At 40.6% G+C, this 17,842-nt stretch overlaps 1 protein-coding gene across 1 annotated transcript in view; it reads right to left on the bottom strand.

Annotated features, from left to right (window-relative positions):
- Window positions 1-17,842, bottom strand: part of LOC149218070 (uncharacterized) — a 90,618-nt gene that overhangs the window by 25,944 nt on the left and 46,832 nt on the right. Inside the window, exons 2-3 of the mRNA XM_089383795.1 lie at window positions 17,415-17,542; window positions 17,104-17,207 (exon numbers count right to left, since the gene is read on the bottom strand). Of these exons, the coding sequence (XP_089239921.1) occupies window positions 17,104-17,207; window positions 17,415-17,542 (232 nt within the window). The remainder of the gene's footprint in view (window positions 1-17,103; window positions 17,208-17,414; window positions 17,543-17,842) is intronic.

A 17,842-nucleotide genomic window follows, 5' to 3' on the forward strand; every position in this document is an offset into this window, starting at 1 on the left:
TCCACCAAATTTTGTGGCTTGAACATATCCGGTGCAAAAGAAACTAACACTTTGGCCCTCCAACAGCTGCAAAAACCCTAGTTTTTCTTGCACAAGTCAACATTCCAAAAGATCTTTGTTAGTGAGTCAAACCATTCAAATCTACTTCAAACTCATAATTTCAGCCCCCAGTCATAGAATTTCAAACTTGCAATGATTTCAAAAATCTTGGCCCTACAGCAACTTTCCAAAAACCCTTAACTCGCACGTGTGAGAGAGAAATAGGTCAAAAACTCAATTTTTTTGCTTCTTTAACTTTGACTTCCTCCTTTGCTTTTCACTATTGTTTCTCTTCCTTTCTTGCTTCAAATCGAACTGCAAAAGTGTGTGTCCAAATGAGGTCAAGCAACTTCTATATATATGCTTATGTGTAGGTCGAATAGCCTCAAATTTGTCGACTTCCTGTGGTAGGACCGACTTGGTCTTGGAGGTCCAATTTGACTTTTTAGACTCGAAAATAATATCTTTTACATGTTACAACTTACCCAATAGGGTCTTATACAAATGATAAAGACTCTCTTGACTCCAGAAAAATATTCTTTTGACTTGGCAAACCCTAGGAGAATGAAATGCATGCTTGACCTTTGTTGACCAATAAAATGGAGCATGAAACCCATGCTTAAAAATAATATTTTTCTTTCTTCTTCTTCTTGTAACATAATATATACATAATGACATGACTACAACAACAATTATGAAGACCGAAACTAGTTACACTTTTCAACACTCACTCTTAACTAGGGAGGTATTCATAATTGTACAACCGATACACAGATTCTCTCAAACTGAAGAGTTCTCATAAGAAGAGTCAAATTGATAAGCCATCTTGTTAAGTATCAACATCATAACAGCATTGTCAAATAGAAAGGCCTTAAACTAAAAAGCTCTTTCTATATCAGAGCATGATGCTAGGAGGCTTTACGTACCCCATCCGGATATTCACTAGGTATGTCCTTCTAGGACTATTCTTATCATGGATTACCTATCATCAATGAATTCCAATTCTCTTCGACCACCTTTGTCATGGATACTTGTCAAATCCTCAAAGAGTGTCGGTCAACTTCCTATCTTGGACTATTTATCCTCAAGAAGTATCAATCTCAGATACTTATCCAGTCCTCCATTCTCCTTCATAGTGCCTTCACTAAGACTTATGGTTGTTAGTCCAAGTCTAGTGCATGACACATGGAGAATATGATGTCATTAACATCACTCCCTCTCGATCTAGAGAGGATATCCTCCTTCCCTCTTGATTGGGGAATAGATCCTTGCTCCTTTTCAAACATTTAAAGAGACTTCTTACTCCATCTAAAGCATAGAGGAGATTCTTTTACTTCCTTTCAATTGGGAAGCTTTCTAGAGTACAACGACAATTATGAAGACCAAAACTAGTTACATTTTCCAACACTCACTCTTAACTAAGGAGGTATTCGTAATTGTACAACCGGTACACGAATTCTCTCAAACTGAAGAGTTCTCATAAGAAGAGTCAGATTGATAAGCCATCTTGTTAAGTATCAACCTCATAACCAGCATTGTCAACATAGTAAAGCCTTAAACTAACAAGCTCTTTCTATATCAGAGCATGATGCTAGGAGGCTTGACATGAGACACCACACTACCTTTTAAGGCACATACATTCGGATGTTCACTAGGTATGTCCTTCTAGGACTATTCTTATCATGGATTACCTATCCTCAAAGAATTACAGTCCTCTTCGACCATCCTTGTCTTGGATACCTGTCGAATCCTCAAAGAGTGTCAATCAACTTCCTATCTTGGATTATTTATCCTAAAGAAGTATCAATCTCAGATGCTTATCCAATCCTCCATTCGCCTTCCTAATGCCTTCACTAAGACTTACGGTTGTTAGTCCAGGTCTAGTGCATGACACATGGAGAATATGATGTCTTTAACATCACTCCCTCTCAATATAGAGAGGAGATCCTCATTCCCTCTTGATTGGGGAATAGATCCTTGCTCCTTTTCAAATATTTAAAGAGACTTCTTACTCCCTCTAAAGCATAGAGGAGATTATTTTACTTCCTTTCAATTGGGAAGCTTTCTAGTGTGCCTTCATCAATACATCATCTACTAGTCCTTCATGGAGATCATCAAGTAGCTACACCGCTCCTCTTCTTCGCATCTCATCAATTTGAGCTTTCATCTTCCTAGATGTAATGGAGCCAAACTGTGACAGAATTCGAGCCGTCAACCTTTAATATCACTTTACTTTAGTCATCATCAACAAAGGCATTATATTGATTCAATCAAAGTAGAGCTAAACATAGCTTCCTTCTAATCATGAAAGTGATCTTCATCATCATCAAAACATAAACATCACGTTATCCTCTCATACTGCTACCTTTCAATTCCAAAATGATGTAGACACCTTCACCACATAATCCTTCAAGGTTTATCAAAGCCATCCACTAAATCCATGTATTTATTGAATTGAGTTCAAAACCAACATTTGTAGATACACTTGCCTCAACTGCCTTTACGCATTTCTGTAATATCGTTCCTGGTAGCAAAAACACATATCGACCACAACCAAAACCAAGATATCAAAATCAAAATTACCTCTATATGATGGCCTCTTCGGATTCTGTTTACTTCTAAGATCAACATCCTTTCGCATGGTCTATCTTCATCTTTTACCAAAGATCCTTCTCCATGCTAATCACTTGTAATCAAAGGGCCCATGGAGCAAATTGACCAACAAGCTGCAATTTCTTCTTCCATGGAGTTGCCATTATCAACTCTCTTTCTTTCTTCAGGAAACCATATTCAATGTTGATCAATATCATCATGTCTAAATGATGCCAACTTGTTAAAAAGTCTTGATCCTTAGCCATTCCAAAGCATGTCAAACTCCTTCCAAATATCGAGAAATTACATGGAAGCCTTCTCATCCTCATGTTATCCAGCATATTCTTATGACCAATTCTTTCTGCATGTAGACATGAATTCTACCTTTTTTGAAAAGAGTAATTGAAGACATGATTGCTTCTTTCCTTATCGAAGATAAGTTTCCCTTAAGAGGAGAAAGATTTTAATTTTGCCCTCTCAAACTACAACTTGACCATCAGCATACCTTCATCCTTCAATGTAGAAATTTCTGTTTTCCCACCCCGGTTTTCAGTTTCACCTTATTTCTCCCATGTAGTTAAATGCCCTTTCCCATAACCATACATTTAACAAGCTGAAAAAATAGATATTGCTGAAAACACAAATTCTGGAAATTTTACAGAATACTGGAAATTGCAGAAATAAAAATCAGCAGCAATAAACAGCCATTAAAACACATTTAAACACTGAGATTTTTGGTCAACTTGACCCTGGAAAACCCCCTACAACTCTTGGGGAAAACCAGTTCGAGAGCTCTTCTTTATTTCTGAAAAATTGCATTTTTACAGTGAGAAATATTCAACAAAAAAATCAGCAAGCAAATTTACAACTTATCTCTTTTCCCATGCCTTACAGCAAACTAGAAATTACAGCAAACAGGGCAGCAATAAATGTTGTACAGCCTCCTTGATTTTCGTGCCCACTTTCAGCATTAAATGCTGTTGTACGGTCAGCATTAAATGCGTTATACGAACTGCAATAAATGCATTGTACGGCCCTCGTTTTGCGTGCAGAAAAATCAGCAAACTGCTCCTCGATTTTTGTGCGAACCACTCCTCGAAAATCGTGCCAAAATCTGCCTTTCACTGTGTGTTGAATCAGCTGTACAAATCTGCTCAACTGCTGCCTTGGAATGTGTGCCAAGCTGCTATCTCTTTCTCCTCCCTGCTCAGAAATCTCCCTTGCTCTCTTGCTCTCCTTCTCCCAATCTGCTCATGAAAGAATGAATGACCTTTTCCTTATTTTCCTCCTTTAATCTAACCCCAAGTGACTTTTTGGTGATCCCTAAATCCAATGGCTGAAATAGATTGAGATCTAAGGCTGAGATTAAATGTTTATTTAAATCTCACTTTTTATTTTTAATCCACCCCACTTTAATAAAGACCCACTTAGTCATTTATTTCCAAAGTCACTTTTCCTTTCTAATTTTTCATTGACTTTATAAAAGTCACTTTAAAATTAGACTTAGTAATTTTATCACTTAAAGTCACTTTTAAATTAGATTTAACTTTATAAAATTATAAAGTCACTTTAGGAGAAAAATTAAATTCTTTTGGACACTTTTCCCTAGGCCAAAGATCAAAGCCTAAGGGAACCACCTGTCCTCTGGTACCAAATTTCAACACTCCCTCTTACCGAGGAAGGTGTTCCTCACCACACCCATCTTGTCTCTGAAGTAGACATGCTTGCCCCGTGGTAAGGCTTTGGTAAGAATATCTGCAACCTGCTCATCAGTGGAAATATACTCAAGCTTCACAACGCCCTTCTGAACATAGTCTCTGATGAAATGATATCTGATCCCGATATGCTTTGACCTGTCATGAAATACTGGATTATCCGTGAGTTTAATGCAACTCTGATTATCACAGTAAATCACTGAAGGTCTCAACGACTGACCAAATAAGCCAAACAACATCTTGCGAAGCCAGATAGCCTCACAACTAGCTAGACTGGCTGCCATATACTCTGCTTCTGTTGAACTCAGTGCTACTGACTGCTGCTTCCGGCTGAACCATGACACTACTGCTGAACCCAACCCAAAACAACACCCTGAAGTGCTCTTCCTATCAGAAGCACAACCTGTCCAATCAGAATCAGTGTATCCTGCCAATCTCACTCCATCTCCCTGCCTGTAGTCCAGACCATAATCCACTATCCCCTGCAAATACCGCAAAATGTGTTTTGCAGCCACCCAGTGAACCTTCCTAGGCTCACACATAAACTGACTCATCGTGTTGATTGCAAAACAGATATCTGGTCTAGTGTTGACCAAATACATCAACGAACCAATCACCTGCCTGTACAATGTGGGATCCACCAACTCGGAATCCGAAGCATGAAGCTTCTTCCAGTTGGTGATCATCAGTGTCGACATGGGTCTACAATCCTCCATGTGGAATCTACTAAGGATGTCCACAATATACTTCCCCTGCCCCAGGAAGAAATGCCCCTCCTCCTGCCACACCTCCAAGCCCAAAAAGTAATGCATCAAGCCAATGTCCTTCATCTCAAACTCCGTCGCAAGATCTCTCTTGCAGTGCTCTATGAGTCTCTCTGCACCTGTAATGACCAAGTCATCCACATACAGCACCAGAATGAGAGGCTCCTCACCAATCACAATAAAGTAAAGGTTCGGATCTGCCTCACTCTTTGTGAAACCCATCCCCTCCAAATATGTATCTATCCTAGAGTACCAAGCTCTGGGAGCTTGCTTCAGGCCATAAAGGGCCTTCTTCAGTCTGCACACATGGGACTCCTTCCCATGCACCTCAAAGCCTTGTGGCTGCTCAATGTACACCTCCTCCTGTATGAAGCCATTGAGAAATGCGGTCTTCACATCCATCTGGTGGATCTTCCAACCCATCTCTGCTGCTATCGATATAATAGAGCGGATAGAAGTATATCGAGCCACGGGAGCGAAGGTCTCCTCATAATCAACTCCCTCTACCTGGGAGAACCCTCTAGCCACAAACCTTGCTTTGAATTTCTCAATGTTTCCATCTTCAGCATGCTTTACCTTGTAAAGCCATCTGGAAGTAACCACAGATTTGCCCTCAGGCCTCGGCACCACCTCCCAAACATCATTCTTCATGATAGAAGAATACTCCTCCTGCATGGCCTCTCTCCAGACCTGCTGGCTAGCTGCCTCCTCATAGCTAGAAGGCTCAGAGTCAAGGATGCTGGTAACCATCGCCATATAGCTACAAAACCTTTCAGGTGGCTTCCTCTCTCTGACCGACTCTTCGGCTCAGCAACAGATGTGGCATCTCTCAAGGTGTCCTGAAGCCACTTGGGCTTCCTCTTCCCTGAGCGCACTTCTCCCACCGGAGAATGAAACTTCTCCTCATCATCATCAGGAGCCTGAACTCCTGACTGTCTGTCTGCTGTCCTCCTGCCTGCACCTGAACCTGTAGAAGCTGAGGTACCGTGTGAACTGTCCATCAGTGGACTCCCTAGTGAACTGCTCTGCATGTTGCCCGGAGCACCATCCCTCTGGCTCGGTGAGCCACTGCTCACTGACGGACCTGACATCCTCATAGATGTACCTCCTGATCCTCCTGATCCTTGCCCACTGGATCCCTGCGACTGACTCAACTACTGCTGAGGGTCTGGCTGATCCAGATACTCTAACTCCCGTGACCTCCTAAAGGCCCTGTCCTCCTCGAACTTCACATCCCGTCTGACAACAACTCTCCTCTGTGCAGGAATGTAAATCCGAAAGGCCTTTGAGGTCTCACTGTAGCCCACAAAGATACCCTTCTCTGCGGTGGGCTCTAGTTTGGTCCTCTTCTCCTTGGGTATATAGGAGTATGTAATGCATCCAAAGATATGAAGATGACCAATATCAGGCTTCTTCCCAGAGAAAGCCTCCTCCGGAGTCATGTGCCCCAAGGCACGATGCGGACTCCTGTTCTGCAAGTAAACAGCTGTGTTGCAGACCTCTGCCCACAAGAACAATGGCAACCCCTGATCATGTAACATGGCTTTAGCAGCCCCTATGATGGATCTGTTCTTCCTCTCTGCAACCTCGTTCTGTCGGGGGTTGTAAGGAACAGTGAACTCCCTCCTAATGCCTGCCTCCGCACAATAGTCAACAAACTCTCCAAGGGTGTACTCTCCTCCATTGTCCGACCTCAGGGACTTGATCTTTCGACCTGTCTGTGTCTCCACAAGAGCTCTGAACTCCTGAAACCGCTTGAAGACCTCACTCTTGGTCTTCAAAAAATAAATCCAGGTCCTCCTGGAGTGATCATCAATGAATAAAACATAGTACTCATATCCACTCAAGGAAACATGAGACATCCGACCGCTCACATCGGAATGAATCAAATCAAGTATCCCAGTGGCTCTGCTGTCACTGCTGGGAAAAGGGGATTTGGCAAACTTGCACATCGCACAACCTCTGCAAGTATCAAAGTGATCAGTACTGAAATCCGGCACACCTGTAGTGATCTCCCGCAATGTCCTCAAGGCTCCATGATACATATGACCCATCCTGCGGTGCCAAATCTCACACAGCTCAGAACTGCTAGCTCTGCTGTCGGTACTACTGCTCAATGCCAAAAGGGTCTGGAATGCAAACTTGTACACCTTTGCATGGCGTACACCTATCACTCTAGCTGAATCAGCTGGAGTGCCCCTGGGATACATCAACACCTGTCCTCCCCTGAACAGTACCTCATATCCTCTCTCCTCCAAAGCTGAGACGGATATGAGGTTCTTCCTCATCCCTGGCACATAAAGAACATCTGACACTTTCAAGGGAGATTTGGACTCCATCTGAAATGTCAGTGTCCCCACCCCGACTGCTCTAACAACTCTGTCATCACCGAGTACTACCTCTATATCAGTGCCACTCTCTGAAAGCTCTGAGAAGTACTCACGGACTCCTGTCATGTGACGTGAAGCCCCATTGTCCACATACCAGATACCTGAAGATGCTCCGCTAATCGAGGGAAAAGCATGCTCCCTCTGAACCTGTGTGGCAAGTGATCCTGCACTAGAGGACTCACACGTAGTGAACGCAAACTCTCGGTCATAACGACCTGCAAAGTGCAAAGTCCTCAATCTCTGCTGAAACTGCCACGTCCTGGTTCTTCCCCTTCTTCTTCTTCTTCTCCGGACACACAACTGCATAGTGTCCCATCTTTTGACAATTCCAACACTTCACCTTGGAATAGTCCTTCTGTGTGTTCCCTTGTTTACCTTTACCTTTGCCTTTACCCCACCACTGCTTGTGGAAGCCTGCTTCTTCCCTTTGCCTTTCTTGCCTCCTGCCACCAGTGCTACATCCTCATCCTGCTCAACTGGCTTGGCTGCCCCAAGCTGACCTTTCCTGATCTCTGTCTGAATGCAATCATCCCAAAACCTCTCCCATGTGGGAAGGGTCTCACGTGCACAAACCCCATAAGCAAAGTTCAACCATGAACGGGGGAGGCCATTCACTGCAATCCGCACCAATTCAGTGGGTGGAATGGCCTCTCCAATCGCTGCCAACTCATCTCTCACATTAGTAATCTTTGTGAGATATCCAGCTGCACTATCATTACCCATCTTAATGTTCTTCAGCTTCTCCTTCAGGACCATCTTCCGGTTCTCATTGGTACTCTGGTAGAGATTGGACAATGCTATCCACCTCTCATGGGCATTACTCTTTCCTCTCACATGAGGAATGCAATGGTCTTTGATTCCGTCTAGAATCAGCCTCTTACCCTTGTTGTTCTTTTTATTATAAGCTGTCAACTGAGTAGCATCAGTAGGCACAACAAAAGGGTTCTGTGTGGTATGCACCATGATATCCCAGACTTCTGCCTCCTCAAAGATACTCTGCATTCTCTCCTTCCAAACGTTGTAATTTATATGCCCATCCAGCCTATCCTCCACCCTCAATCCCAATGACATCCTGCTGTCCTAAAACTGAAAAATAGCACTACTGTAGTAAAGATAAAACTGTTGTTTATGAAAAAATCAGCTTGCTGGAATTTTCTGAGTGAAAAATCAACAGCTGTAATTTTTCCTTTTGCTGTCCCAAACTGCCCTTCAGCACTCAAGCTCTGATACCATGTAGAAATTTTTGTTTTCCCACCCCGGTTTTCAGTTTCACCTTATTTCTCCCATGTAGTTAAATGCCCTTTCCCATAACCATACATTTAACAAGCTGAAAAAATAAATATTGCTGAAAACACAAATTCTGGAAATTTTACAGAATGCTGGAAATTGCAGAAATAAAAATCAGCAGTAATAAACAGCCATTAAAACACATTTAAACACTGAGATTTTTGGTCAACTTGACCCTGGAAAAACCCCCTACAACTCTTGGGGAAAACCAGTTCGAGAGCTCTTCTTTATTTCTGAAAATTGCCTTTTTACAGTGAGAAATATTCAGCAAAAAATCAGCGAGCAAATTTACAACTTATCTCTTTTCCCATGCCTCACAGCAAACTAGAAATTACAGCAAATAGGACAGCAATAAATGTTGTACGGCCTCCTCGATTTTCGTGCCCACTTTCAGCATTAAATGCTGCTGTACTGCCAGCATTAAATGCGCTGTATAGCCCTCGTTTTGCGTGCAGAAAAATCAGCAAACTGCTCCTCGATTTTTGTGCAAACCACTCCTCGAAAATCGTGCCAAAAGCTGCCTTTCAATGTGTGCTGAATCAGTTGTACAAATCTGCTCAACTGCTGCCTTGGAATGTGTGCCGAGCTGTTGTCTCCTTCTCCTCCCTGCTCAGAAATCTCTCTTTCTCTCTTGCTCTCCTTCTCCCAATCTGCTCATGAAAGAATGAATGACCTTTTCCTCCTTTTCCTCCTTTTTCTCCTTTAATCTAACCCCAAGTGACTTTTGGGTGATCCCTAAATCCAATGGCTGAAATAGATTGAGATCTAACGCTGAGATTAAATGCTCATTTAAATCTCACTTTTTATTTTTTAATTCACCCCACTTTAATAAAGACCCACTTAGTCATTTATTTCCAAAGTCACTTTTCCTTTCTAATTTTTCATCGACTTTATAAAAGTCACTTTAAAATTAGACTTAGTAACTACATCACTTAAAGTCACTTTTAAATTAGATTTAACTTTATAAAATTATAAAGTCACTTTAGGAGAAAAATTAAATTCTTTTGGACACTTTTCCCTAGGCCAAAGATCAAAGCCTAAGGGAACCACCTGTCCTCCGATACCAAATTTCAACATTCAAAGCTATTATCTGCACACTAGATGGAATATATACCAGTCATGTCATGATGTTTCTAAGAAAGAACCTTCCCTAAATGACAGTTCTTATGGGAGGATCTTGATGATCCTTTCTGCAAGGTGACAACTTCTTTTAGAGAATGCAACAATGCATGCTACTCTAATTGCTATTTTCTAATAAAAGAAAGACAAATTGTACATGAACCTAATAGATATGGAGCTTTCTTCAATAGTAAAGATCCTTAGGATCTTCTCCTTACGGCTTTCTCAAGTTCTCCCTTTTCTTCCGCTGTGTGAGCTTCACTCCTTTCCTTCCTTTTGTTGTTTTTCTTGTTTGGACAATCCTTAAAATGTGCATATACTCATTGCATCCATAGCATTGAATCTTGGACACATCTCGTTTTCCTTTGGACTTTCCAAACTTCCCTTTCTTCTTCTTCTTGGATTTTACAACAAAGGCTTGAGATTTTTTAGTTGGTTCGGTGTCATCCTTCGCCTTTATCCTTGTTTCTTCCAATGTTTTAAAAACCGGAACCGGTGACCGGACCGGTCCACCTAATGAACTGGTTTACCGACAGGAACCGGTCTAACCGGGACTGGTTTGGTCTAAACGAATCGGTTTTAGAAAAATACATTAAATAATTATTTTTTAATGAAAAAAACTATTTTTAAGATTTAAAACCATGATTCCAAGCCAATAGAGACAAAATATGCAAAGATTGCTCATTTATATACCATGTAAAGGTGAATATATCAAAATGGCACCGAGTGCAATACATATCATCGACAAAATACATAAGCAATGAGGCTCTAAATGGCCTCTAGAGTGCAAAAACAAAGCCTACAAACTATGGGGCCAGTGGCCTACTACAAGACTTCAATCTAGACTCTACATATATGATAATAGTAAATACTATAATAGTGATCAACATTATCACTTGAAGTTGAAACTTCTCATGAGTCTCAGTCATCATGATCAAACTCAGTTGGTTGAGTCTCAACTCCCAAACTTTGCAGTCACAAATTTCTCTATTGGTTCAGTGACTTGAGTCTCAAACTTCTGAAGGTATTCTGCCCTAATATGCCCTATTATTTCATTTGGTGCTCTACATGGCTTTACATGGCCTCCTATCCCAGCCAAGTGTTGCTTGAACCTGTTAATACCCCCTCCTTGAATGGATTTTTGGCAATATTTGCAGATCATTTTGCCATCAATCATATCACAATGAGCCCATGCAGTATCTCTGGCTTTTGGAGGCATGATGACTCCCTGGATGGTAGATCATAGAAGTGAGAAGTTTATAACACATAAAAAAATCACTTCATGGACAACAGTCAAATAAGGAATTTTCAAGTGCAAATCCTTACCTGGAAATGCAAACTAGCTTCCTTAGCCTCCTCTTGAAGATGGCAACTCCACTGACAGCTACACACTATCTCCAAAATAGCTCCAACTCCAACTCCAAGATGACTACTTCAGCAAAAACTCAACACTCTCCAAGCTCACAAACAAACTCACAAACACTCCAAATCAGTTGTGTGAGACAAATGAGAGTGAGAGGGGCCTCTTATAGCTTGGAGAGGGTGTTTTTGGAGGGAAAACACCCTTAGTTCCCCCCCAAAACCCCAAAACCACAGTTAGAAATCCGCTTTTTGCAAGTTATGGTGGGCATGCCTAAAACCGGCCGGTTTAGGACGGAACCGGCCGGTTTGATACAAACCGGCCGGTTCCGTCCTAAACCGGCCGGTTTTCACCGGTTAGGGCCAAAAATTGGAGAAACTGCCTTCCAAACCGGGTTTTTTGGCCGGTTCGGACCGGCCAGCTTGCTAACCGGCCGGTTTGACCGGTAACCGGTTTTTGAAAACGGTTTTTAAAACAATGGTTTCTTCCATGATACATTGAACCCTTCCTTAAGTAGACACTAGTCACAAAGTTGCTCCATTCAGATGGCAAAGCATTTAGCACACATGTCGTCAAATCTGAATCAGAAATGACTTCCCTAAGACCTTGCAACTGATCCCTCGATTGTAAGACCTTCACAGATATGTGGACATATCTTCATTCTTTGACATTCTTGTTCTATATAGTTGATTCCTCAAGGATATCTTCTAACCTAATGTACTTATAGAGTACAACTTCACCACCTTATCATACATGGCTTTAGATATAGTCAAATCAACAACAAAGGGAATGAGATGACCTTTATAGATTCAATAAGAATCCTTGTGCCCTCACTATCCCTTCTTGTATTTTGCTAATTCTTGAGTCTTCTCTTTGTTTGGTTAAGTAATTTCTCCAAGAATATTCCATGACTTCATTTTCTGTAAGCACATGTTTGTTGATCTAATGAGGTTGTCAAGCATATTGTTTTGACATATTGAGGAGGTGTACATTGAACAACCTCAGAGCTTTGAAATTCATGGGAGGCATTCTCATGTGTGTAGGGGCTTAGGAAAGCCTTATACAAACACAAGCAGGTGTTGAGGGTGTGGTACTCGATGATTGATGGGCATTTATTGGGCATGGGCCTCACCAACAGTGAGGTGAATCCCAACTTGTACTTTACACTTGTTGGAGATGATCCTCTCATCTTGGTGTTGTATATGGATTATGTATTTCTCACAGGTGCAAAGATGGTCATTGCTATGTGCAAATAGGAGTTGGCTTTGGAGTTTGAGATGAAGGACATCAGCCTGATGCATCTCTTCTTGGGGTTAGAGGTGTGGCAGCATATAGGTGAGATCTTCCTTATACAAGGAAAGTATGCAATTGATATTTTGAAGAGAACTGGGATGGTAGACAAGAGGCCTATTACTACACCTATGATCACCAACCTGATGAAGTTGAGTTCTTCAGATTCAGAGTTGGTGGATCCCACCTTGTATAGGTCGTTGATTAATTCCTTGATGTATCTGGTCAACAATAGGCCAATAATCTGCTTTTGTTATGAACACCCTGAGCCAATTCATGGTGGAACTGAGGCAAGTGCATTGGATTGCAACAAAGCATGTGCTCAAGTACTTGCGTGGTACAATCGAGTATGCACTGGGATATGTCAGGTGTGTGATGGAGTGAAGTTGCAAGGGTATAAAGACTCAAATTGGGTTGGCATTGCAATGGATAGGAAAAGCACCTCACAACATTTCAGCGTGGGATCAATAGTGATTTCATGGTTTAGCAGGAATAAGGCTTCCATGGCACTTAGTTCAATAGGGGCAGATTATATGGCAGAAAATTTGGCGAGTAGTAAGTCTATTTGGCTTCGCAAATTACTTGTTGAATTCTTTGGTCAAGAGGGTAGCCTACAATGATTTACATGATAGATCCAAACATATAGAGATCAAATATCACTTCATCAAAGATTGGGTCCACAGAGGAGCGGTAAAGCTTCAATATATCTCCACAGATGAGAAGGCTGAAGATAATCTAACCAAGCCCTTGGTGAAGGGGGATTTTGTCTTCTACAAAGATATGCTAGGAGTAGTCCAACATACCTTCCTTGCTAAGAGGGAGTGTTGATGTTTGTAGCAACAGACGGGTATTTATGCAATGGCTAGGTGTCGAGCATGCAAGAAGCTTAATTTATTAAGTTGTCTCTTATGATTTTCCTAAGCCTAACTTAGGAAAAACACATTAATTAATTCAATTAATTAATGTTGGCTATCGAGCTTGCAAAGTCTAAGGAAAAGCAAATTACTTACTTTAGTTACTTAGACTTAATATCAACCATTGATCTCAAGTGGGTTAGGATTTAATTATAGCCATCCATTAGTTTCAAAATTAGGGTTAGGGATTTAGCTCAATTAAGAGTTATAAAAGACAGCCTAAGGAGAGGAAGAAGACACAGATTTGAGAAAGAGATTTTCTCAATGAGTGTGAGACTCAAGGATAAAAATAAAAGAAGGGTTACAATAGAGAGAGAATAATTCTAGAGGAGGATGAGAGGAGGCCAAGGCCGTACCAATTCCTATGCACTAGTTTTTGCAAGAGTCGCACGTGTGAGAGCAACTTGAGCTACAAAGAAGATTATGCAGGAGGCCATACGTGTAACAGCGAACTTCAGATCAGGCTGCATGTGCAAGTGACCAAACAAGTTTGCAGACCACAAGTGTGAGGGTTTCAGTCTTTGCAGTGGCCACACATGTAGAGGAAAAATCCACCAAAGTGCAGATCAAGTTTTTCAAGAGCAGAATTGCCCAGTTCTATTTTGTTGTAAATTTTTTGTAATTTCTTTGTGGGCTATTTTCCCAATAAGGGATCCCTCACTATTCTAAGAATAAAAAGTGAACATCAGTTGGAGGGATATTTTTATGTGTAATTGATTTCCTATGTTTGCTTCTGCTATTTAATTTTCTAAGCTAAAAATTCCAGTTTGTTTTCATTCAGTGATAGCAGAAAAGATTTTTTGGGGTTATAAAAATAACTAGGAATTAAAACCAGATCCACAATTAAGAAATTAACAGGTGTGTTGCACTCTTGGAGGGCCACACACGCGGCTATTGCAAGCTCTTGCTTTGTCTACTTTCTATTTTTTAAGATTCTTCTTGGAGGATAGACATGTGGAGACTTTTCCACTTGCTACTTTGGGAGTTGACCAAATTTTTTCTTGCAGAGCACTCTATCTACTTGGCAATTTGCACATTCATCGATAGAGATGGTTGCCTTGGGATTCACAAATGGATTAGTTGCATGCATCTTGTGGACCTCTTTCTATACATGGAAGAGGATGTTGTGGAGCATTCTCCTAGGAGGATTATTTAATCGTCTATTCTATAAATCTTGGAGAGAGCACTTAGTGAGTTCTCCTAGGTGGACTTTGGAGCACATCCTCATATGTAGAGAATTATTTTATTATATCTCGCATGCATGTATTCTTGGAGGGTTATTCCATGTGGCCACTTGGCATTCGAATGGACTTGGTGCCTATTTCCAGTGGTGTGCCCCGTTCGTGAACATAATTTGATGCATACTACTATCTTTAGGTGAGGCAGGTTGGCTTGGAGAGGCTAGGGTCCACATGCCTTAATTTGGTCAACAATGGATTGAGAAGAGATCTAACTACATTATTTTACCGTTTTTGAATTGCCATGGAGTTACTTAGATGGATAATGACTTTTTATTATATGATGGTAGAGACCCACTCTATAAAGAGGAGCTTTCCCTCCATTATACTGGGTTGAAACTCTGGGGATTGAGGAGCTCTTCATGTGTACATCGTATGCTTAGAGCTTGAATAGAGTATTGCAGGTATAATATCAATTTTATGTGAGGCTTTCTTGCACTTACTTTCCACATGATTATTTTTCTATTAGGAAATTCTTGTAGCATGTTATGAAGATATTGTGATGAACCATGTGTCATTGGCATAGAATAAAGGATGATTCACTACTTTTATTTCTATTGTTCTTATGTTAACCTTTCATATAATAAACCTGATTTCCGCTAGATTAACATAACCTCACATCCATGTCAAATGCTTAATTATAGCACCTTCAGCCTTCCAAGATCAATTTATGCTATAAAAATCAGCTAGCCAGGACTTATTAGTGTCATGCATAGCAACCCCTATTGCCTTACATTTCCGTGCACCTGCCCTTTTTAATCTATGCTCCCATGATTCCATTTTCCCAACACATGTGATTAGGCACTTAGTCTTGGAGTTTTCCTTTTTCTTCTCACGTTACTCATTAGTCTATTATATTACTGCCACCCAATTCGCTTAGGCAAAATCTTCACTAAATCACATTGTGGCACCACCCCGTAGCCTTAGCCATCCTACCTTTAAGGGAAGCCCCCTTTGAGTTGCTGTAGAGCCAACCCAAAGTGAAAGGAAGAGCCACTGTGATAACAACGGGTAGCCTTCCTAAGTTGCACAAGACTATCCCTTTGATGCTTGGGACCTTACATCATATGGAGATGATGGATTTTGTTGTACCATAGAAACAGATGAAAATTTAGATTATGTTAAATTGTACCATAGAACCTACACAAAGAAGAATGATGTCAACAAATAGTTCCCGTTTGTTAAATTAAGAAACACTTCTACCCAAACCACCTTGAACAAGGTAGCAATTGAGCATCCATAGAGAGGTCTTCTATAGATGGATCTCATGCTTAAACCATAAAGACTCAATTGTAAACCATGCATTACAGTAACTATGCATTGACATACATAAAACAAAGATGTGATTTCTTTCCACCACTCAAGATATTAGATGTTAGATGGGGAATCACTATATTTAGATACTTGCAGATACAATAGACACCTTTATTTAGCCCAGGAATGGAACTGGTGCTAATAAGACAAGGTGTAATGAGTACAGCCGTTGCATATTTTGATTGCAAAGTCTATTCCTTTTCATCTATGAACCTAGCCTACCACCGGACCTACCCCACCATCAGGGAATTTCAATTCGTTCAGCTTCTCTCAGAAAGAAATCAAAATTATAGAATGGAACCAATGAATGTGATGGAATTCAATTCACTGCCAATAGAAAGAAAGTGCAAGCAAAGCGACATGAACAATTCTGCCTTGTAATAGTTTTTTCCTTCTTCAGCAATCATACAGTCAGGAAGGCAACATCAAGAACCATTTGGCTTATTTCCTGGACCCTATAATAAAATGAATGAGAATTTGTTAACAAATGTTGCAGAGAATCAAAGTCAAGAACCACTGCACAATTTACAATAGAGAGCTCGCAATGGGGCTTAACAATTCCACCATCTCTGAGGAGAAGCCATGAAAGGGTTGATTCCTAAAAAAAATAATTTGAGTTATTTAAAGCTATATTTAAGCATTTGTAAGTATATTAATTGTCTTAGATGTTCTACTTCAGGTTTCATATTGCAGTCATTAGGCTTGAGCGTTGAAAGGAGTTTCGGCAGACTTTCAGCCTGGAAGAGCCATGAAAAAAAGACATCCACTCTATATGATGCACAAAAATAAGACTAAACATTCTCCCCAGCTCCACCTCACACAAAAAGGCATACTTGGAGGCTGATGTTACTGGGCAGAATTAGACAGCTTACCTATTTTTTATGGCATTTGAAAACAAAAAGGTTGGGACAACATGCATTCGTTGACCTTGACAAGACAAAAATGTTGGGACTTGGAACATGCATTCATTGACCTTGACAATACAAGAAAATAACATTGTTTCGCATTATATGCAAGATTTCAAAAGAACCTTAAAAATCTTGAAGCATCACAGTCTTCATCAAAGACAGATACTACTTACAAGCTTGGGGTTATGGAAGCCAACTTGCCCAACATCCATAGAAGAAGTCTTTCTTAAATTTGACCAAGGGGTGTACACAATGTCAACATTATTGAGTTTGTTTCCTGGAAGAAGATGCATCATAAAAGTCATAAATGGAGACTCTGACAGATGAAAAACAAAAAAGAATAGGATACTAAGCAGGTATGTTAGCAAGCCATGCAACGTATATAAATTTGAATTTGTAAGGCGAGAAACTAATGGTTCCATGAAGATATGCATGATGAATTTAACTGAAAATGATGATCAAAGAAACACTAACAAAAACATGCCTTGAATAGAGTTCGCCTTCACTAGCTGTGCACAATCATCCAAGACTGGTTGACTAATAGCGTCTATTGTCTGACCCTTGTGCATTCTCAAATAAACGTGTGCTGAGGATAGCTTATCCACGTGAAACCTGCAGGAATAACCCGGCACCATAAATCTTCATTAATGCGCACAAAAACCAAGCGCTTTTGCATTGATAAAATAACATTAACTCACATATAGCATTAATCAGATAATAAGCATTGAGAATAGAGAAATAAATAAGATGCTCAAGAATTGATTTACATAGGTAATTACAATCCCAAATCTCCAATGTGCAATAATGATTCGAATTGTAACCACTGACAAGTAAAATTAGCTGAAAATTTGTATAACCCTCGTGATTGTATAACAGTCCACTATATGGGGAGTGGAGGGAAAAATGGAGTCT

Source organism: Pinus tabuliformis, chromosome Q (assembly GCF_031772625.1).
Source record: "Pinus tabuliformis cultivar Carrire ecotype Pingquan chromosome Q, CPIR1, whole genome shotgun sequence".
Taxonomy (NCBI): Eukaryota; Viridiplantae; Streptophyta; class Pinopsida; order Pinales; family Pinaceae; genus Pinus; species Pinus tabuliformis.